Source organism: Engraulis encrasicolus, chromosome 19, assembly GCF_034702125.1.
Source record: "Engraulis encrasicolus isolate BLACKSEA-1 chromosome 19, IST_EnEncr_1.0, whole genome shotgun sequence".
NCBI classification, from domain to species: Eukaryota; Metazoa; Chordata; class Actinopteri; order Clupeiformes; family Engraulidae; genus Engraulis; species Engraulis encrasicolus.
Genome location: NC_085875.1, coordinates 42,866,770 through 42,890,412, shown reverse-complemented (window position 1 = coordinate 42,890,412; position 23,643 = coordinate 42,866,770). Strand labels below are relative to the sequence as shown.

General features: G+C 43.5%; 1 protein-coding gene across 4 annotated transcripts in view; it reads right to left on the bottom strand.

The window, feature by feature from the left end:
* The window catches only part of prkd3 (protein kinase D3), a 94,569-nt gene that overhangs the window by 21,305 nt on the left and 49,621 nt on the right, over window positions 1-23,643 (bottom strand). For 3 of the 4 annotated variants that reach the window (XM_063184490.1, XM_063184489.1, XM_063184492.1), the window contains exons 5-11: window positions 22,649-22,806; window positions 19,458-19,650; window positions 18,879-18,956; window positions 17,710-17,893; window positions 16,331-16,454; window positions 15,420-15,497; window positions 7,677-7,980 (exon numbers count right to left, since the gene is read on the bottom strand). In XM_063184490.1, coding sequence (XP_063040560.1) covers window positions 7,677-7,980; window positions 15,420-15,497; window positions 16,331-16,454; window positions 17,710-17,893; window positions 18,879-18,956; window positions 19,458-19,650; window positions 22,649-22,806 — 1,119 coding nt within the window. The remainder of the gene's footprint in view (window positions 1-7,676; window positions 7,981-15,419; window positions 15,498-16,330; window positions 16,455-17,709; window positions 17,894-18,878; window positions 18,957-19,457; window positions 19,651-22,648; window positions 22,807-23,643) is intronic. The other variant, XM_063184491.1, reaches the window with a different exon arrangement.

Sequence of the window (23,643 nt, the reverse complement as noted above, 5' to 3'; positions counted from 1 at the left end):
TCACATGAACCAAGTTTATTTTGAATCCCTTAAAGGGCTGACAAATATAAGCTCACTTCCTGTTACCTATTGGTGGCGCTAGAGAGTTTGAGCTGGGAATCTGGATTGTTTTTGTGGGAGGTCATGGGATTGACTAGTATGTGTGCAAAAAATAGCTAAAAGAATCTGACAAACGGTTGCTGAGATATGACCTCACTTCCTGTTTTGCCACTTTTACGACAATTTTGATTGGCTGTCACCTCCAAACGATAAGAGGTATCAAAAATTAATTTAATACCCTAATGCTTATCAGTCTGAAGATGATGTGTACCTTTTTGCTGGTCATTCTGACAAAAATTGTGTGACAAGTAGCATTTTATTGAATTTTACAAAATTCAAAATGGCGGAATTTCCCTTCTGTGTTTACATAACGTTATATAGTGCGTTGGATTCGGCTTGGCCCAAGGATTCTAGTGATAATAATATATTTTACATTGTGCACATGGTTTAAAAGCTACAGGCAAAAATGTAGCTAAACTTTTGACCTGTTGGTGGCGCTACAGAGTTTGAGCTGGGGGTCTGAATTTTTTTTTCAGTAGGTCATAAGATGGACATCTCTGTGTGTAACAAATCCTAGCCGAAACCGACAAAGGGTTGCTGAGATATGACCTCACTTCCTGTTTTGCCACTTTTACAACAATTTTGATTGGCTGTCACGGCTAAACGATAAAAGATATCTAATATTTCTTGAGACCCCATACAAACCTCAGTACAGAGATACAATATACCGAATTTCGGGCGAAATGGTCAAAAATTGCGGGAAAAATAGCATTTTTATTGAATTTTACAAAATTCAAAATGGCGGGAAAACTATCCAGGCAGAAAATGACGCCATAGGGTGCGTTGGATTCATCTTGGCCCAAGGACTCCAGGGATATCAGGTTTATGAAAATTGATCCAGCGGTTCAAAAGCTACAAGCAGAAATGTACCTGTGACTTTCACCTGCTGGTGGCGCTAGAGTATTGGGGCTGGGGACCTATAACTCGCTGTGGGTAATGTTGATGCTGCCTCAAATATGTGTGCCAATTTACAGCATTTTTCTATGTATGGTTCTATGGGCTACCATAGACTTACAGTGAATTTTACAAAATTCAAAATGGCGGAATTTCCCTTCTGCGTTGACATAACTTCATATAGTGCGTTGAATTCGGCTTGGCCCAAGGATTCTAGTGATAATAATATATTTTACATCGTGCATATGGTTTAAAAGCTACAGTCAAAAATGTAGCTAAAATTTTGACCTGCTGGTGGCGCTACAGAGTTTGAGCTGGGGTTCTGATTTTTTTTTGTGGTAGGTCATGGGATGGATTACTATGTGTGGACACAATCCCAACCTAATTCAACAAACAGTTGCTGAGATATGACCTCACTTCCTGTTTCACCACTTTTACGACAATTTTGATTGGCTGTCACGGCAAAACTATAAAAGATATCTAATATTCCTTGAGACCCCATGTGTAGCTCAGTCTAGAGATACTATATACCAAGTTTCGGGCGAATTGGTCAAAGATTGCGGAAATAATAGCATTTTTATTGAATTTCACAAAATCCAAAATGGCGGGAAAACTTCCCTGGCGGAAAATGACGTCATAGGGTGCGTTGGATTCGTCTTGGCTCAAGGATTCCATGGATACCAAGTTTATGAAAATTGGCCCAGCGGTTCAAAAGTTACAAGCAGAAATGTACCTGTGACTTTGACCTGTTGGTGGCGCTAGAGCGTTGGGGCTGGGGATCTATAAATTGCTGTGGGTAATGCTGAGCCAGGCCCGAATGTGTGTGCCGATTTACAGCATTTTCCTACGTACGGTTCTATGGGCTGCCATAGACTTGCAGAGGGATAAGAATGGTGACTAAATAATAATAATGAAGAAAACCTACTAACTCTATAGGGGCCTTCGCCAGCTTCGCTGCTTGGCCCCTAAATATAGCTGCAAGCAGCAATGCGGGGCCAAGCAGTAAACTTGCCAAAGTCGCCACGGCAACAGAAGGAACTGCAGCGCCCCCTTTGGCCCAAATCTCGCCAATGTTGGGGTGCATTCCTTGGAGGGGAAAATGGGGAGAGAGACGGGGAGGGTAGGCAAAGGACCTGGGCTGGGAATCAAACCCGGGTCAGCCGCATGATAGACGAGTGCCCTACCGGTTGGCCACGGCAGAGCCTGTGCTGCCCTTGATTTATATTGAGTAACACATTTCCATTCCCTCTCAAATTAGTCTATAAAATATCAGCAAGTAATTTCTATACTTGAGAGGCTTGCTTTTTGGACAGCAATTATAATCCTCTGTGATCATTCTATTTAGTAAAATTGTTTATATGACATACAATATTATGGGGAAAAAAACCGGGAGCCTACTGAAAATAGATATGTCCTTGAAATCCTAAACATAAGAATCCTATAGGCTGCAATGTAATGTTGGCCAGCCTTTTGAGAGACTGGTCTGAGGAATTGGTGTACATAGAAGTAACGTGTGTGTGTGTGTGTGTGTGTGTGTGTGTGTGTGTGTGTGTGTGTGTGTGTGTGTGTGTGTGTGTGTGTGTGTGTGTGGGAGACAGACAGAGGAACCAAGAGAACAACAATGCTCTCTCTCTCTCTCTCTCTCTCTCTCTCTCTCTCTCCCTCCCTCCTTCCCTCTCTCTCCCTCTCCCCCTCCCCCTCCCTCTCCCTCTCCCTCTGTCTGTGTGTGTGGGGTGGGGGGTGGGGGGGGGGGGGTGGGGCAGTGGGGCTTTGGTTGACACTAGAGCAATAGCAGACTACGCACACACCTAAGCTCTCGGTGTGTCCAGAGACCCCCTGCCGAGAATGGTGTCAGTGAACGTGCGCAGGTGCCGTTGGTAAGGGGACAGAGAGATGAGAAAAATCCCTCCATTCTTTCCACAATTTTGAATGGCTGCTGAGAGCTGATAGTTTTTCCAATTGTTACGAAAATCCATACCTGGGTGCAGCATAGTGTGAAGATGACCTGTGTACCAATATTTTGAAAATTGGGAGTACGGTTCAAAAGCTACAGGCAAAAATGTAGCTAAAATTTTGACCTGCTGGTGGCGCTACAGAGTTTGAGCTGGGGATCTGATTTTTTTTGTGGTAGGTCATGGGATGGACTACTATGTGTGTACAAAAGCCCAGCCTGATTCGACAAACGGTTGCTGAGATATGACCTCACTTCCTGTTTCACCACGTTTACGACAATTTTGATTGGCTGTCACGGCTAAACGATAAAAGATATCCAATATTCCTGAAGACCCCATGTGTAGCTCACTCCAGAGATACTACATACCGAGTTTTGGGCGAATTGGTCAAAAATTGCGGGAAAATTAACATTTTTATTGAATTTTACAAAATTCAAAATGGCGGGAAAACTATCCTGGCGGAAAATGACGTCATAGTGTGCGTTGGATTCGTCTTGACTCAAGGATTCCAGGGATACCAAGTTTATGAAAATTGGCCCAGCGGTTCAAAAGTTACAAGCAGAAATGTACCTGCAACTTTGACCTGCTGGTGGCGCTAGAGCGTTGGGGCTGGGGTCCTATAAATTGCTGTGGGTAATGCTGAGACTGCCCCGAATGTGTGTGCCAATTTACAGCATTTTCCTGCCTACGGTTCTATGGGCTGCCATAGACTTGCAGAGGGATAGGAATGGTGACTAGAGAATAATAATAATAATAATAAATATAGCTGCAAGCAGCAATGCGGGGCCAAGCAGTAAACTTGCCAAAGTCGCCACGGCAACAGAAGGAACTGCAGCGCCCCCTTTGGCCCAAATCTCGCCAATGTTGGGGTGCATTCCTTGGAGGGGAAAATGGGGAGAGAGTGTGATTCCTTGGACGAGAGTGTGATCACGTAAACCAAGTTTAGTTTGAATCCGTTGAAGAGCTGTCGAGATATGAGCTCACTTCCTGTTACCTGTTGGTGGCGCTAGAGAGCTTGGGGTCTGGATTTTTTTGTGGGAGGTCATGGGATGGACTAGAATGTGTGCAAAAAATCCTAACAGAAATTGACTAACGGTTGCTGAGATATGACCTCACTTCCTCACTTCAATTTTGATTGGCTGTCACCGGCAAACAACAAGAGGTGTTCAAAATTCTTTCCTCTCCCCCCTCCCTCCCTCCCTTCTTCCCTCTCTGTCCCTCTCCCTCTACCTCTCCCTCTCCCTCTCCCCCCTCCCTCTCCCTCTCCCTCTCCCTCTGTAGGTGCATCCCAATATGCGACCTTGCCTCCTCCCCTTGTGCTTGTCTCCTCGCCCGCCTCCTGGCCCCTCCTCCGTGGAAAACAATAAAGTTTCCCAGCTGTCAGCCTAGCCAAAATAATTTTTGGGGGACTATTCTTCATTCATCATCCAGTTTGCAAATGAGAAAATGAGTTTACAATTGCGCTTTTGCAAGATATTGAATTCATTTTCCATTGTCAGTGACATCATCATGAGATCACAAGCAGGCAAGTGAGCAAGGGAGGAGGGAAGTCCGCATATTGGACTCCACTCTGTCTGTCTGTGTGTGTGAGGAGGGGGTGGGGAGTGGGGTGCAGGGGCTGGGGCAGTGGGGCTTGACCCCCTGCTGAGAATGGTGTCAGTGAACGTGCGCAGGGGGAGCAGAGGAGACAGAGAGATGAGAAAAAATCCCTCCATTCTTTCCACATTTTTGAATGGCTGCTGTGAGCTGATAGTTTTTTCAATCGTTACGAAAATCCATACCTGGGTGCAACATGGTGTGAGGATGACCTTTGTACCAATATTTTGAAAATTGGAAGTACAGTTCAAAAGCTACAGGCAAAAATGTAGCTAAAATTTTGACCTGCTGGTGGCGCTACAGAGTTTGAGCTGGGGATATGATTTTTGTTGTGGTAGGTCATGGGATGGACTACTATGTGTGTACAAAATCCCAGCCTGATTCGACAAACGGTTGCTGAGATATGACCTCACTTCCTGTTTCGCCACGTTTACGACAATTTTGATTGGCTCTCACGGCTAAACGATAAAAGATATCCAATATTCCTGAAGACCCCATGTGTAGCTCAGTCCAGAGATACTATATACCGAGTTTCGGGTGAATTGGTCAAAAATTGCAGGAAAATTAACATTTTTATTGAATTTTACAAAATTCAAAATGGCGGGAAAACTATCCTGGCGGAAAATGACGTCATAGTGTGCGTTGGATTCGTCTTGACTCAAGGATTCCAGGGATACCAAGTTTATGAAAATTGGCCCAGCGGTTCAAAAGTTACAAGCAGAAATGTACCTGCAACTTTGACCTGCTGGTGGCGCTAGAGCGTTGGGGCTGGGGTCCTATAAATTGCTGTGGGTAATGCTGAGACTGCCCCGAATGTGTGTGCCAATTTACAGCATTTTCCTGCCTACGGTTCTATGGGCTGCCATAGACTTGCAGAGGGATAGGAATGGTGACTAGAGAATAATAATAATAATAATAAATATAGCTGCAAGCAGCAATGCGGGGCCAAGCAGTAAACTTGCCAAAGTCGCCACGGCAACAGAAGGAACTGCAGCGCCCCCTTTGGCCCAAATCTCGCCAATGTTGGGGTGCATTCCTTGGAGGGGAAAATGGGGAGAGAGTGTGATTCCTTGGACGAGAGTGTGATCACGTAAACCAAGTTTAGTTTGAATCCGTTGAAGAGCTGTCGAGATATGAGCTCACTTCCTGTTACCTGTTGGTGGCGCTAGAGAGCTTGGGGTCTGGATTTTTTTGTGGGAGGTCATGGGATGGACTAGAATGTGTGCAAAAAATCCTAACAGAAATTGACTAACGGTTGCTGAGATATGACCTCACTTCCTCACTTCAATTTTGATTGGCTGTCACCGGCAAACAACAAGAGGTGTTCAAAATTCTTTCCTCTCCCCCCTCCCTCCCTCCCTTCTTCCCTCTCTGTCCCTCTCCCTCTACCTCTCCCTCTCCCTCTCCCCCCTCCCTCTCCCTCTCCCTCTCCCTCTGTAGGTGCATCCCAATATGCGACCTTGCCTCCTCCACTTGTGCTTGTCTCCTCGCCCCGCCTCCTGGCCCCTCCTCCGTGGAGAAAACAATAAAGTTTCCCAGCTGTCAGCCTAGCCAAAATAATTTTTGGGGGACTATTCTTCATTCATCATCCAGTTTGCAAATGAGAAAATGAGTTTACAATTGCGCTTTTGCAAGATATTGAATTCATTTTCCATTGTCAGTGACATCATCATGAGATCACAAGCAGGCAAGTGAGCAAGGGAGGAGGGAAGTCCGCATATTGGACTCCACTCTATCTGTCTGTGTGTGTGAGGAGGGGGTGGGGGGTGGGGTGCAGGGGCTGGGGCAGTGGGGCTTGACCCCCTGCTGAGAATGGTGTCAGTGAACGTGCGCAGGGGGAGCAGAGGAGACAGAGAGATGAGAAAAAATCCCTCCATTCTTTCCACATTTTTGAATGGCTGCTGTGAGCTGATAGTTTTTTCAATCGTTACGAAAATCCATACCTGGGTGCAACATGGTGTGAGGATGACCTTTGTACCAATATTTTGAAAATTGGGAGTACAGTTCAAAAGCTACAGGCAAAAATGTAGCTAAAATTTTGACCTGCTGGTGGCGCTACAGAGTTTGAGCTGGGGATATGATTTTTGTTGTGGTAGGTCATGGGATGGACTACTATGTGTGTACAAAATCCCAGCCTGATTCGACAAACGGTTGCTGAGATATGACCTCACTTCCTGTTTCGCCACGTTTACGACAATTTTGATTGGCTCTCACGGCTAAACGATAAAAGATATCCAATATTCCTGAAGACCCCATGTGTAGCTCAGTCCAGAGATACTATATATCGAGTTTCGGGTGAATTGGTCAAAAATTGCAGGAAAATTAACATTTTTATTGAATTTTACAAAATTCAAAATGGCGGGAAAACTATCCTGGCGGAAAATGACGTCATAGGGTGCGTTGGATTCGTCTTGACTCAAGGATTCCAGGGATACCAAGTTTATGAAAATTGGCCAAGCGGTTCAAAAGTTACAAGCAGAAATGTACCTGCAACTTTGACCTGCTGGTGGCGCTAGAGCGTTGGGACTGGGGACCTATGAATCACTGTGGGTAATGCTGAGACTGTCCCTATTGTGTGTGCCAATTTACAGCATTTTCCTGCCTACGGTTCTATGGGCTGCCATAGACTTGCAGAGGGATAGGAATGGTGACTAGAGAATAATAATAATAATAATAATAATGAAGAAAACCTACTAACTCTATAGGGGCCTTCGCCAGCTTCGCTGCTTGGCCCCTAATAATGAAGAAAACCTACTAACTCTATAGGGGCCTTCGCCAGCTTCGCTGCTTGGCCCCTAATGAAGAAAACCTACTAACTCTATAGGGGCCTTCGCCAGCTTCGCTGCTTGGCCCCTAAAAACACGTTTTGGTCCCTAGATGCAAAGGAATTAAGGTATTGCTTAATGTCTCAAACAGGAAGCCTCATCTCTTAAATCATTTTTAGTGCTTGTTCACGCACAGAAGTTTGGGTTGGGGGTGCGCGGCTTGTCTTGGGCACATGTAAGGGGGTGCTTTAAGGAAAAAAGGTTAAGAACCACTGCCTTACTGGACAAACCCCCACCACCTTGACTAAAGACAATTCTACAGGAAACACTGGAAATTTCAAAAACAAGTAGTTTCAACACAGGTACTCACTGTGGTCTTTGCCCTGTCCAGCGGCGGTGCAGACGCTGGGCTGGGGCGTGACGGGCATCAGGGCCTGCCGGATGGCCTTCTCCCAGCCCTGGGCTACCTCCAGGCCCACGCCGGACGGTGCCAGCACGGGGCTGCTGCTGTGGATGGTGTGGTGCAGGTGTGGTGCACCCATCACCGTGTTCTCCCCCACGTAGTAGACCATGGTGGCAGTGATGATCTCGAAGCAGTGGGGGTTGCCGCCCAGGGCCAGCTGGCTGACGTCCTTGGGCGACTCCACCTGAAGGATCTCCGACAGTGGGATCTCCTGCAGGGGGTCAAGTAGTAGGTAGAGATGAGGTGAGCACGGTCAGTCCAATCACCACACCAGCGTGAGGTCCAGTACCTGCTCAGGTGCTGACAGTGACTTGAGAGGCTGAGTTAATAAGTTAAAAAAGGCTTCGATGGTGGTAGAGAATGGGCACGGTCAGCCAAATACTCAATCAATGTTAAGTCCAATGTTGACAACAGTGAGCAAAGAGGCTGAGTCATTCCAGTCAAAAACCTGCTGCTAGGGTGAGCAGTCAATTAAGGTCAAACTAAGACCCGAGAGCTGCCTGGTTAAAGCGAAGTGGTTTCAGGTCCCCATCCATTGCTACAAAGTCCGTGATCTGAATAATGTAAGCAATAGTATATTGTTATTATTTCCACAATTAATTTGAGCCTTTTGGTCTAATAGCTACTGACTACTAAGTGGGCTTGCTCAACCTAATCACCAAGACAGAAGAAAGAAAGAGACTGCCTATCTTTTGCCTAAAGCTGTCACAGTTCCCTCCAAACTTTAAAATGAGGCAAGCAAGCAATCTGGGTAGCCCTTTTAAAAGTCCGCCTCCTGCCTTAACCTCACTCTCGGTCTCAAAGACAGAGAGAGAGAGAGAGAGAGAGAGAGAGAGAGAGAGAGAGAGAGAGAAAGAAAAAAACTCCAACACAAAGCTGAAGGAGTTGGCTTCCACCAATAGGGTCCTGTGTACTGGCTGTGGTCTGCACGGAGTATCGAATGAAGTGCTTGTGGTTAGCAGACGGCACCACGTGACTCAACCCACTGAGGAGCTCCATGATTACAAGGCAGCGCACCAAAGCCTTTATGTGTGTGTCAGAGTGTGTGTGTGTGTCAGAGTGTGTGTGTGTGTGTGTGTGTGTGTGTGTGTGTGTGTGTGTGTGTGTGTGTGTGTGTGTGTGTGTGTGTGTGTGTGTGTGTGTGTGTGTGTGTGTGTCAGAGTGTGTGTGTGTGTGTGTTTGTGTGTGTGTGTGTGTGTGTGTTTGGAACCGTGTGTGTGCCCGTACTAGTGTGTGTTTGTGTGTACTTCTGTGTGTGTGTGTCTGTGTGTGTGTCTGTGTGTGTGTCTGTGTGTGTGTGTGTGTGTGTGTGTGTGTGTGTGCGTTTGTGTGTGTGTGTTTGTGTGTGTGTGTGTGTGTGTGTGTGTGTGTGTGTGTGTGTGTGTGTTTGCGTGTGTGTGTGGAGAAGAGAAGCGTGCGCTAGGCAGCCTGGCAGTAGCCACAGAGAGACTCCGCGACTACTGTAATGGGGGTGGGCAAGTGGACAATGAGGGGGTGGATAGAAGAGGTTGGGGATGGGCTGGGGATGGGCCGAGCTGGGGCCGCAAGTCGTTAGCTGGAGAGACAGACTCCGAGCCCCCCCCCTCACCACCACCAGATACCCCATCAGAGGCAGCACAACACACAACACACACCAACCACAAGTGCAGGGGTCTCGTCTTCAAACGGAGGGGGCCTCATGACTGCCAAATGGAGGGAGGCAGAAGCCATGCGCTCGCCTCGCCACGCTGCCCCTCACACGACAGCTAAGGGGCTGCACAAGCTTCAGTGGTCACGGTAGATGTGCCATGAAAAAGAAGAAGAAGAAGAAGAAGAAGAGTAGGAGGAGAAGGAGGAGAAAGAAGAAGAAGAAGAAGAAGAAGAAGAAGAAGAAGAAGAAGAAGTGGAAGAAGAAGAAGAAGAAGAAGAGGAGGAGGAGGAGGTGGAGGTGGAGAAAGAAGAAGAAGAGGAGGAGGAGAAAGAAGAAGAAGAAGAAGAAGAAGAAGAAGAAGAAGAAGAAGAAGAAGAAGAAGAAGAAGAAGAAGAAGTGGAGAAAGAAGAAGAAGAGGAGGAGGAGAAAGAAGAAGAAGAAGAAGAAGAAGAAGAGGAGGAGGGGAAAGAAGAAGAAGAAGAAGAAGAAGAAGAAGAAGAAGAAGCAGAAGAAGAAGAGCGGGCTCCATCCTAGAGATGGTTCAGTAGAGTTTGAATTCCACTGCAATGGCAATGGCTTTAAGACCGATATCCAATACTGTTTGGTAGGATTATATCTAGCCCTTTGAGAGGGATCTTACTTCAATGAGGACATCTGATGTGTGTCTATACTAAATTCAAAATAATTTTTTGACATTCCCTTCTTGATCAGGCATTGAGTTGCCAAACATAGTGACATATGGTCAGCAAGACAATAAAGCAGGCAGACATAGAGTAATAAAGAAAACCATCATATTTAGTACAGTAGGAAGTTGTGTTTAGTATGGGCTCTAAGCCTGACTAATGGGAGAGTATAACTTGTAGAAATTGAGCGCGATACTGTGCTGCTGTAACACTTTACTTGAATATGTCCATGTAATATAAACTGTTTTACTTTTTAAACATGGCATTATGCTACCACAACATCAATTATACTAAATGGCAGTCAATTTTAAGTGCCTTTTTTGACATTTCCTTATTTTTCCCATATTACTCTTTTGTAGACAGCTTCAATTTAAGTGTTGCCAAATGTGTAACTTTGGCCTGGTGTGGTATCCAGGCAAGAAGAGGAACAAATATCTTTGCATGTCATACATTACATTAACATTGCATATCAGACAAATACAATAATTTAGGAGAGCAAACAATTCCCGCATGAACAGAGCAGGCAACGTGGCAAAAAGTAGACTATGCCATGTTATACACGACAATGTGGAGCTGGGGAGTTGGTGGGTTGCAAAGAAGTGAGTGGCTGGGGTTGAGTAAAAAATATATATAATAATACAATAAACTGACCTATCAAGAGTGAGGAGAGTTGGCAAGCTGACCTAGATCATCTGGCGGGAATCAGAAGCGGCAAGCACTTACCTACCAGTGCCTGCCAGAACTAACGCTGATGATAGATAAAATGTCTGAATATAGTTCTTCTAGCATACTGATCTGGTCATAAGTCTGATCTGATCTGCAATATGATGACAAATATTTGACAAGTAGATAATTTAATTATCCAATATAAACCCTTGGATTTCATTCAACAATGTAGTTTAGTGACTAAGCCACATGTATTATCTCAAAATGACAAATCTTTCAAAGGATGAAGTCTATAGCTTTACTTTTGCAGGGAGACAGTAAGAAGACTGAGCTAATGTTGACTCTCTGAATTAGCATTCTCAGGTAAGAATGTTAAGTTGTTTTTGGAAGGCCTCCAACAGAAATTTTAACTTCAAATGTTAAAATCTTAACAGACAAAAGTTTAAGCCAAGCTATTGTGAAGAGCAGTGCTACAGCACAGCACAGTTCCATCAACTCATCTAGAGTGAAGCCAAATTGACTGCTCCTAATCAAAGAGGGAGGGGTCGCCACCACCACATAACAAGCAGTTTACGGGCAAGGGCAGGGCAGCAATGGGGGCCACCGCCACACCCAGCCAGCCAGCCTTGTCAGGGAGGCAGACACAGCAGGCAGGCCTGCCCAAGCCTGTTTATCGCCATTATTCTAAATCATTGAAGACCACCAGACCATTATGGAAAAACGCACAAAAAAGACAAAACAAAACCCCAAAACAGTCAAGAGTCAAAACAAGAAAAAAAATCCTGATTTTCAACATTAGCAAATACTGCCGTCTGAGGACCGAAGAGGGGAAAAAAGGGAAGGGAACTCACACTTGCCAAAAAAGTACCAGAGCTTTCCAAAGCTAAATCAAGTTCCAAGCTGCGCATATAAAACAGAGTGACATAAAATACCCCCAAACACACCCTGCAATGGCACCCAGAGCTGTGTAAAAAGCAAAGGGGTTTCCTGCGTAGGGCTTTTTTATGGCTGGGAAAATGGGAGGGTGTGCCTTGATACAGCCGTAGTGAGTGTGGGGTTTCGGAGCTGTAAAGCAACCACTGCTTTGAAAGGAGTAACTCTCCGTTGTTGTTTGGTTTTTTTTTTACAAAAAATTATCTGTGTCCTTCCAATAATGTCTTTTGTTATTACTTGTGGCGCCTGTCGTAAGATATTTGTTGTGTGCCATAACGTTCTCATTTAAAACAATTTGGCCCTGCATTCATATCATGTGCTTATGATAGGAAAGAAACATTAAATGGATGCACATTAACTGAAGAAAGGACTAGCAGACCTATATACCACTTTGAGCTGGATAGCAGGCTGGAATTAAATACTACATCCAGTCTGAGTTTAAAAACAGATTATAATCCCTTCTAGATACACATCGCCCATCCAGGTCCACTATATTCTGTGGCTGCAGTGACAACACCAAGGCACATTAAAAAAAGACTACTTCCTCATAATGTTCTCTCTCTCTCTCTCTCTCTCTCTCTCTCTCTCTCTCTCTCTCTCTCTCTCTCTCTATCTCTCTATCTCTCTCTCTCTCTCTCTCTCTCTCTCTCACACACACACACACACACACACACACACACACACACACACACACACACACACACACACACACACACACACACACTGACACACACAGATAAAGAGAGAGGGATTAAGCAAGAGAGCAGATATGTATGAGAATGAGAGTGAGAGAGAGAGAGAGAGAGAGAGAGAGAGAGAGAGAGAGAGAGAGAGAGAGAGAAAGAGAGAGAGAGAGAGGGAAACGGAAAGTGAGAAAGAGATAGAACCTAGAACCATCATTGTGAGAGTAGATGCTACCTGGTGGAAACCAAGGAGGAAGACCACACTCAACACTGAACACCAGTCCCTCATGTCGACAAGCTACAAACTTTATAAACTTTCTATCTGACATGACTTCAAATCATGATACGTTAAAGATGGATGTTGTACCTGCTGTGTTTTTCAGGCTTTCATTTAATTTATTTACAGAGGGAAGTATTACATTTCAAAGTCCTATATGAATTCTGAACGTTCTGCCTCCTCCATTGAAAAACAAACCAAAATGATCGTAATACACAATTTTCTGAAATAATGAGACAAGATGATGATAAAGATGATGATTACACAAAATTCGATTTAAAATACATTATATTCTCTGAGTCTCTTACAACATTCATATGCAATATTTCTGGGCTTCTCATCTACAGTACTAATAACATACAAAGCCTGCTAAAAAACCACATGGCCACAACATTACCACTGTGCACAACACATGTACTCGCTTGGCTTCTGCTTTGACCACTTGGCAAAATAAAACTAGGCCAGTTTCAACTCACATGACCTTTGCATACTGAATCTGACAAAGCATATTGCGGTCATACTACATTTGTATAATGCACTGCAGCTACTTGTAAACCTCACTGCTTCTAGCCCACACACATGTGTACTTTCCACAAACAATACACACCTTTGTCCCACCTCAAAGACAGACACGTTTCTGTGTTGTTGACACACTCTTACACTGCTGTCTCATACTGTATACTATGTACATATACTGTATATACTTACTATATACAGTGCCCTCCACAATTATTGGCACCCCTGGTTGAGATGTGTTAAAAGCCTTAAAATAAATTCAGTGTTTATTGCAGAAGAATACCGTCACACTGAAAATTGTAGGAAAATGTAGCCTTCAACTCAAATGAATTGTAAGAAAATAAAAAAATCCCTGACTAAAAAATAATTATCTTTCATTAAATCACCTGTTCCACAATTATTGGCACCCTTAACAATTCCCAGGAAATAAATATAATTGAAGCATTTCTGTCATTTCTACAGTAGTTTACAAAGTTTACCAGAGTATGTAGGAACATTTAATTAGTAATTCATCACTTCCTGTTTCCCTGGGGTATAAATATGACGTGACACCGAGGCCATTTCTCTTATCCACTCTTAAACATGGGAAAGACAAAGGAACACAGCATACAAGTGAGGCAGATGTGCGTTGACCTTCACAGGTCAGGCAGAGGCTACAAGAAGATTGCCACGCAACTGCAGCTGCCCATATCCACTGTGAGAGGAATAATTAAGAAGTTCAAAACAACTGGAACAGTGGTAAACAAGCCTGGACGAGGACCCAAGTTTATTTTGCCACCACGCACAGTGAGGAGGATGGTAAGAGAAATCAAAAGATCTCCAAAGCTCACTGTTACAGAATTACAACAAATGGTAGCATCCTGGGGTCACAAAGTCTCCAAATCAACCATCAGGCGCTGTCTACACGCCAACAAGCTGTTTGGGGGGCATGCACGGAGAAAACCTTTCCTCACTCACAATCATAAACGCAAGCGTCTGGAGTTCGCCAAGTGATATTGGGGCTTCAACTGGGACCGTGTGCTTTGGTCAGATGAGACCAAGATTGAGCTTTTTGGCAAAAAACACTCTAAGTGGGTCTGGCGTACCACGAAAGATGCGCATGCTGAAAAGCACCTCATACCCACTGTGAAGTATGGGGGTGGGTCAGTGATGCTGTGGGGCTGTTTCGCTTCCAAAGGCCCTGGGAAACTTGTTAGGGTGCATGGCATCATGAATGCTTTGAAATACCAGGACATTTTAAATCAAAATCTGTTGCCCTCTGCCCGAAAGCTGAAGATGGGTTGTCACTGGGTCTTTCAGCAAGACAATGACCCTAAACATATGGCCAAATCTACACAGAAATGGTTCACCAGACACAAAATCAAGCTCCTCCCATGGCCATCTCAGTCCCCAGACCTCAACCCCATTGAGAACCTGTGGGGTGAGCTGAAGAGGAGAGTACAGAGGAGAGGACCCAGGTCTCTGGATGATTTAGAGAGATTCTGCAAAGAGGAATGGCTGAAGATCCCTCTTTCTGTCTTTTCCCATCTTGTGAAACATTATAGGAGAAGATTGGGTGCTGTTTTGTTGGCAAAAGGGGGTTGTACAAAATATTAATACCAGGGGTGCTAATAATTGTGACACACATTATTTGATGTCAAATAATTATTTCTTTATGTGGGATTTTTTCCCCACTGAATAAATGCACTTGTATTGAAGGTTGGATTTTTCTCTTTTTTCCATTAAGGTCCCATATTATTTAGAAAAAAAAAAAAATAATTGGAAGCTAAAAAACACATCTCAACCAGGGGTGCCAATAATTATGGAGGGCACTGTATGTATATACACATTTAGGGCTTGCCATAATGTCATGCAGAAGGGCACCGGTGATCGCTATCTTGCCCAACCTTTCAGTCATGCTGCCCAGAATGGGGGTGGGGGTTTCACATCTGTGTCCAAGTCATCAGGCTGCCAGTCAGAAAAAAACATAAGCGTGCACAAAAACACGCACGCACGCACACACACACACACGCACACACACACATGCACATGCACACAAGCACGCACACACACACACACTGTGCATGTGCACAGTCACACACCCATGTTCAAACACACACACATGCACGCACACACACATGTACGCACACACACACACACACGCACACGCACACGCACACGCACATGCACACGCACACACACAAACGCTCGCGCACAGACACACACACACACAGCATCAAGCCAAACATGTGCATGCATGTGGGAAGAATTACCCGGCCTCACCTTGTAAAACTTGGCTCCTGAGTCATTCTGAAACAGGGTCAGGCTCTTGCTGTCCAGCCTCCAGTAGTGTCTCTTCCTCTGCAGAGAATGTACAGTGAGTCAGTCAAACACCACAGGCTCGATGCTGCTGCAACATGCTGCCAAGCTACAGCATCAGCAATAGCATAGTCATTGAAATAAGATGTTACTATGCTACTTCTTGTCTTATGTCTGCCTGTCTTTCTGTCTGTCTTTCTGACTATCTTTCTTTCTGTCTGTCTGTCTGTCTGTCTGTCTGTCTGTCTGTCTGTCTGTCTGTCTGTCTGTCTGTCTGTCTGTCTGTCCATCTGTGATTAACCTGCAAATATAAAAATTCTGTCTTTCCCCGATTCCTTCCTTACCTGGTTGTCCCAATATGTTCCTACTGCTATAGTCAGCTACTGTATTGTGTTGCGCTGTGTTTAATTGTACATGGTACTATATTACAATATGCTATACACAACAACACTGTTTAGGGTCACCCCACAAATGAAGATCACAATTGTCACAATACTGTACACTACATGTATCCTATGCTAGCTATACTATATTATACTACACTACACTAGCTAACTGGGACTCTGACGACTACACCAAAGAGCCAGGCTTGTTGGCATGACAGAACACAACCATCCCAAATATACTACACTTTACTATACTATATAGAAGAGTATAGTAGAGTAAAGTGTTAGTATACTATATAGTATACTATAGTAGATATAGTATACTAACACTTTACTCTACTATACTCTACTCTACTATACTGTACTACTCTTTACTTTATATACTATACTATACTAAACTATACTATACTATACTATACTATACCATACTATAACACCTATACCATGCCACACCACACTATACCATACTGCACTGGTGGGTGTAGTTACCAGGTTGTCCCTGCTGGTGTAGTGCACCATCCAGCCCTCCCGGACCATGGTGGAGCTCCTCCTCTTGGTGTGCTTGATGGACTGCACCACCCGCATCAGGGGGATGTTGGTACTGGTGGAGGGGCTGGTGGAGGACACAGGTAACAGATCCCGTTACACACAGCACATGTAGGTAGATTAGCTTGAGGCTAGCTGTGGTAAATTGCATTTAATGGCAACATGCATCTTGGAAATTACTGGGCACAGAGGCACCATACACCATACCATATACAGTAGATTCGGTACGTTGCTCATAGAGTCTCGGGTTCGAGTGCAGCCTGGATCATTTCCTAACCCTGCCTTGTTTCTCTCTCCCAACCACTTCCTATCTTCTCTTTACTGTCCTATCTAATAAAGACACAAAAGGCCCAAACATATACTACTATTGAAAAATGTATTTTTGAAACTCTTCTTTCCTGGTTGCTCAATTCACGGCAACATTTTCTACTCTATACTATGTTCTTTATTGTTATAATTTTTCTGTGTATAGCTAGCACAGAGAAGAGGGAAGTGGAGGAGCAATGAAAGTTGTGGTGTAAGCACTTCAATGCTTTTGTGGTCTTTTGAGAGTTGATACTCAGACATGGGTACTTCCTTAAGTGTGTGTGTGTGTGAGAGAGAGTGGATAACAGAAAAGCTCAACACAGAAATATTGTAAATGTGATTTAACTGTAACTAAACATATTTTCCCACCTTCAACATACAGTATTACATAGAACATTGTTAGTCCTCATAGTATTACAACATAGCAAGTACCGATTATTTTATGCATATCATTCCAGATAATTAGTATGCTAATTGATCAGCTTCAGTCTGTCTATTCTTGCCAGCCAACCCATTTTTTTGTCTATGGTCCTAAACATTATCTGATGGTGAGCAGACCGCATGTCCTCATAAATCAGCATTTTGCTGTATTAAGGCACTTTTCCACATACAAGCCGGCTGTGCTGTGTGGTGCCGTATAGAGCTGAGTGGTGTTTGTGATTCCATTACAAACCGTGTTACGCAAAGTGAATGAGGACAATGAACACTGGGTAGGCAGGTGCCGACAATTCTGATTTGAAATGTGCTGTTGCTGCTTTGAGTTACGTTTTTGACATTGTCACATATAACTAGTTTACATAGGGTACTTGACTAACGTAAGGGCAAAAGATATCCAAGCTGTTAAATAGGAAAAGAATAGTTTGAGGGACATCGGACACGGTTTAGAATGGAAACACAAACACCACCACTCAGCTCGACACAACACAACACATCATGGCCGTGTGGAAAAGTACCTGTTGGTGCACAAATACCACATATAGGGCCTTTAAAGCCACAATCTACTGTAGGTACCGTACCTGATGGCCTTCACAGGCTCCTCGTCCTTCTCGCGCTCAAGGTCTGAGGAGTCCATGAAGAAGATCTTGTCCTCGGGCGTGGAGGGTTCCTCGGAGTCGTCCAGCCCTCGGCTGCTGTCGCTGTTCACATCACTGCTGTCCACCTCCATCGTGGTGTCCGAATCTGGGCCTGGACTCGCCGGCTCTAACATCAGGAATAGATGAGAGACGTATGTTATCAGAGATAAGGGAGAGAGAGAGAGAGAGAGAGAGAGAGAGAGAGAGAGAGAGAGAGAGAGAGAGAGAGAGAGAGAGAGAGAGAGAGAGAGAGAGAGAGAGAGTGTGTGTGTGTGTGTGTGTGTGTTTGTGTGTGTGTGTGTGTGTGTGTGTGTGTGTGTGTGTGTGTGTTGGGAGGGGGGTTATTGGAGAAAAGGTTGATTTTGACTTCGAAATGATTTTGAACTTCAAATTTATAACTTATTATTACATTATCTGTTTATATTGATGCACCATTGTGGTATCATATCAAACAGGTTAATTAACAGACTTGCATGTGCAGACTTGAATGTGCATGATTGCCATGAATAAACTCATGTCCATTTCACTACCAATACACCACTACAAAGACAGTGAATAGAGAGTGAACTGTAGGAAAACGCATTGCCCAATGAAACATTATATCCATTGAGGAGGAATTCATACACAGTAAATGTTGTGGTGTTAATTCAATACTTAGAGAGTTCATTTGAGTCCAAGTGATGTCAAATCAACTCTATAAGTGTTAAATGAGCACTGCAGAATTTACTGTGTAGATATTAAATTTATTAGGGCCATTATTCGCCTTTGGCTACTTTACATCCTCAGATTTCAATACATGCATGCACATACGCATGTACACAGATATAAATGTGATGATCAAGAGTGGAGAGAGGATGTCTGCGCTTCAGGCTTGGTGGTGCTCACAGTCAAGGACAACAGTATCAAGACAAACTGGGCTACTTCACAATGACTAGACCCAAGGATGACTGGAACACTCAGCAACTTTTTTCGAGGTTTTTTATTATTCTGGTGCACAAAGTGACAGACTCTGAGGAAGGTGCAGGTGCACCGAAAGGTCAGAGTGCTCATCCCTGGGTCTAGTCCCTGTGAAGTAGTTTGTCGTGATCAAGATTGAAATTACACAACATTACCTCCATTGAAAAGCACTTCTCCCAGGCAATCTTTTGGCACCTTTGAAGCACATCTTTTGTGACAGTTGAATTTGCAGTCTGTGGGTGGAAGGGTGGTGGTGAGAAGCAGTTCAGTTCAGGTTGTCAACAATGTGTCATAGGTCAGCCCAGAGACTTGTGAAGCAATATGAAAACCAAGAAAACACACTAGAAAGAAAGATTACCTGTCATGAACAATAGTAAGTGTTGCGCTAACAAAAACAAAGAAATCTATTGTAAGTTGTTTCTTTGCATCCTGAGAAACATGCTGTATTGACAATGCTGGTTTAGACAATTAAACTCTAACATAAAAGAGCACCCAACCCAAGAAACAAAATACATATTTCCAGGATTGAACAACACACTAACAACAGAAAAATAAGCCATAGTAAAAGACACAAGACATAATAAAATGTGAAAGGAAAACCATTAAGAAATTCAAAGAAGTCAATCAATCAATCAATCAATCAATCAATCAATCAATCAATCAATCAATCAATCAATCAATCAATCAATCAATCAATCAATCAATCAATCAATCAATCAATCAATCAACCCCACCTTTGCACTGCATGCCCTGGCGGAAGAGGCCTTTGAGGAGGCGTTTGCAGAACTGGCAGATAGTGGGCCGTGTGTAGGTGTGGATGACAAAGGTGTGCGGCACCTTGACCCGGCCCAGCACCATCTTCTCCATCCAGATGGGCCGGCCACTCCAGGACGGGATGCGCTTGCCAGCCTCCAGGTGAGGGCGCTGCTGAGTTAGACAAAAAAGAAGACCTGACATTAGGATGGAAACGTTGACTTGAATAGAAGCACCAGTAATAAATAAAACTCAATAATAAATAAACATTTTGGAGCAAATAAAGAGTGTGCTAACTACTCTCTTACACTAAAAAATAAAAAGAACAAAAAAGAGCACATAAACTAAAAAGTGCTATAAATTTAAAATAGGCTAAATGTTAATGTTTATTTGTATTTTAAACATTCTAATGTTAACATTAAATGTTAAGTGTAATGTGAAATACATGTCATACAGGACAAAAACCAGCCGGTCCCAGTCACTCAATGGTATCCAAAAGAAGAACAGAATAAGTTTTTATAGCCTTTATTAAATGTGGATAGTCATAACTACAATACCTAAAAACCTAATAACTAAAAACATCTTTTGACCACAGATGTGGTCTTCATCAGGGCACTTTGGATACCTTTGAATGCCTGGGACCTGTTGATTTTTGTTAATAGTGTATTTTCCAACCACAGGAGCACCATTTTTGACTTTTAAGCACTGGGTTAAGTTCTCTGTTTACATGTTATGAAGATTTATTCATGCTGCAAAAATGTTGTGAAATATCGTAAATGAATTATGAAATCATGACAGGACTTTCACTTTATCAAGTTTACCTCCATCTACACTGTCGACATACTAGCACTACGCCTCTGTATGTACCTACACCTCGGCAAATATCATAACAAAATAGATCTACTTGTTCAATATACACAGTGTTCATTACATAACATTGCACTCAGCTGACGCTTTTATCCAAAGCAACTTGCAGTTATTTGCAGGGCATTGGTTACAGTCCCTGAATCAGTGTGGGGTTAGGTGCATTGCCTAAGGGCACTTCAGCCATGGATGCAGGTGAAGGAAGTAGTAAGGGTGAGATTCGAACTTGCAACCCTCTGATCTTTAGGCCACCTCCCTAACCATTAGGCTATAACTATTCAAAAACAGGAGGACATGCAGTGAAGATTTCCACCAGTCTGTCTGTTTACTCCCTGAGAGACTGAAGACCTGCTAATGAGATGAGCTCATTTCATGCTTCACGGTGAATCGTGGTTGATTGGATTTTCAACGATGCCAATCTATGATCCCATAAGAATAGCCATTCTAAAAATAAACTACTCTGCTTATACCAGTTCAGAGAAATGCTTTCCCCAACCATTTTGAACCGTACTCCTTAACAAAATCACATCCATCTGACATTTTAAACAATGTCAGAGAAGTTTTATATAGGCCTATGAAGAATGTTGAAATGTTTGAATATAGTATGTTGAACTACATGTACCTATATGTTCAATGATGAAGAATGGAGGCTGGTGCATTGGCGCTTCATTTTCTGTGATGAGTGGCTATGTGCCAATCATGAATTGCCAAACAAGCCCAGATGCATGCAAATGTGTGCTTTTCATGATAACAGCCTATTGCATTTTATTATTTTATTATTATTTATTACATTAGCGTTTCACATTTGGGGCTACAAGATTACTTCTTGTAATTTGTTTGCCTATTAATAACCAGTAAAGGAACTTTAGACCTGAATCTGGCCAGTTCAGAAAATGGCATCTTCACTAAGAAACTATTTCAGATATTTCAAGTGGCGATACAAAATCATACAATTTTTGCTCTTTGATGATCATTTATCACAACCGAGATCACGAAAAAATGTTTTATGTATGCAAATATACAATTTTATGTATGCAAATATAAATGTCTGACAGAATCAATATTACAGTTCTGTCCCACACTGGTTGCATAAATGTGCGTACGTGAGAGACAACAAGCAATGACCTGATTTGATTTACCAAATTACATTCCCAATGACCTTTCGTTGTGTGTGCAAACACAAAAGAATGTGTTCTGTCTCAGGCAGACAGGCTTGTGCAAAAAAAAGCCCTGGAAATGGCAGCACAACACGTTATTCTCAATTTTACGCTCATTTGCGGTCTCGTACTATCACCCAAACCCCAAAAATACCTACCTGGTGAGTGCTGCCAATGATTATACTTAGAAGCGCGGTCTATAAAAAGCATCAAATTTAGACGAGAGCGTGCACAGGGTAATTGCGGCCCATGGAATCATTAATTAAAAATAGGATAATAACCTGCAGAGAGACACAAACTCTCGTCTGTGTCTATTTATAGCCATTTATTTTTGGGGGATGTCTTGTTTGTGTATTGGAATTGATTGGCTCATGACACAACCGGTAAATGTGGAGCACGTACTTGGCAGCATTTGACTGAGTTATGAGTTTGCTGGCAGTGATTTGACTTTGCCTTTCCGACCTCAAGACGTGTTGCATCACATCGCCTGCAATGTTGATGTGCAACTCTGTCTTCAGAATGCTGGGTTCAGGCCCACATATTGGACACACCTGCCTCTGCATGTTTACTTCAGCTGGGTAATGTTACTGATAAAATACTAATCTTGCCCCCAAGGTTAGCAACTGGAGCTCAGCTCATTGACATCAGCTCATTTAGGACTCTAGATGGAAGCATCTGAAGACAAGGGCCCTGTCACGTTTATTACCACTTCCACTCATTTTTGCCTCCAACACTCACTTTTGCATGTGCATGTGTAATGCTTAAAGCCCCTTCAAACTTCCCCCGAATTGGAGTGAGGGTTGGACCCCGAATACGAACAGAGTGGGAGATGAAATGAAGTGCTGTGTTGTGTGGTGAACTCTCCATCACATCTTACAATGTATAACTGACCACCATATACTGTAATTCCCTTGCTTTAAATGAGCAAAAACACGTCAGGATACAATAGTTGTTATCTTGTGTCATTTGAATGTGAATAGAAACTGTGCAGGTGGGCAAAATGTGCTCAATGAAAAGAATGTGTAGCTCAAATGTCAGATGTCATCAAAAACTGACTCTACATCACTTCCTCTTACAATTGTCTCTTTAAAGAATATGCAATATGCCAGTATGCAATGGTTGTTTGCTCAGTTCCATAGTCCCCATCTCACCTCCTCCTGACAGACCACGATGCTCTCCAAGGTGGCCGGCCGTGGGAGGGACAGCGATGGCCCCGGTAGGGACACGTTGGACAGCCTCCTTTTCCGCACACCACTGCAGTTGTTGGGGATCTTGAAAGCACACCGCTTGTGGTAGTTTAAGCCACAACCTGAAAACAGAGTAAGGCGGTTGCATGATGAATATTTCAAGGCATTCGAATGAAGCACATTCATCCGGCAGCTTCACTTGGAAAATTTCAGGACAAGGCCGCAAGACCTAGATTAAACAGCAAGGCCCATGATAGGCCTTTGTGTGTGTATGTGTGTGTGTGTGTGTGTGTGTGTGTGTGTGTGTGTGTGTGTGTGTGTGTGTGTGTGTGTGTGTGTGTGTGTGTGTGTGTGTGTGTGTGTGTGTGTGTGTGTGTGTGTGTATGTGTGTGTGTGAGAGTGTGAGTGTGCGTGTGAAAAAGAGAGAGAGGGAAAAAAAGGGAAAAGAAAAAAGTGCCTTGGTTGCCTTCAGCAATCTAATTGCTTGGTGAGAGAAACTACATTGGAGTCTGGTGGTGCGAGCTTTTAAACTTCTATACCGTTTGTCAGATGGTAATAGCTCAAATAGTACATAGTTGTAACTGTAAGTTCGTAGCTGCTTCACTTCAAAACAGAACTTGTCTGATGTCATGCTATGAAAGGCTAATTCAACTATGATTCGAACTTTCAGTGTTCGTTGTGCAAGTCTGTCCAGTGCAACAAGGATGCACAGACTTTTTGGGGTCAGTACCCGTCATCCTCCACAAGGGGGCTCTGTAGATGCATGAGTAATGCTTGGCAGAAAAACAGATGTTACAATCACAATCTGGATACCTTCTGAACGGTCCACCAAAAAAAAAGGAAGAAAGAAAGAAAGGCAAGGGAAAAAATACAACTTGGCCAAGAAGTAAAGAGATCCAACCCTGCGATCCCGGCCCCTTTCAAGCCGAGGTAGAAGTATAGAGTCTGCCATCTCTTAG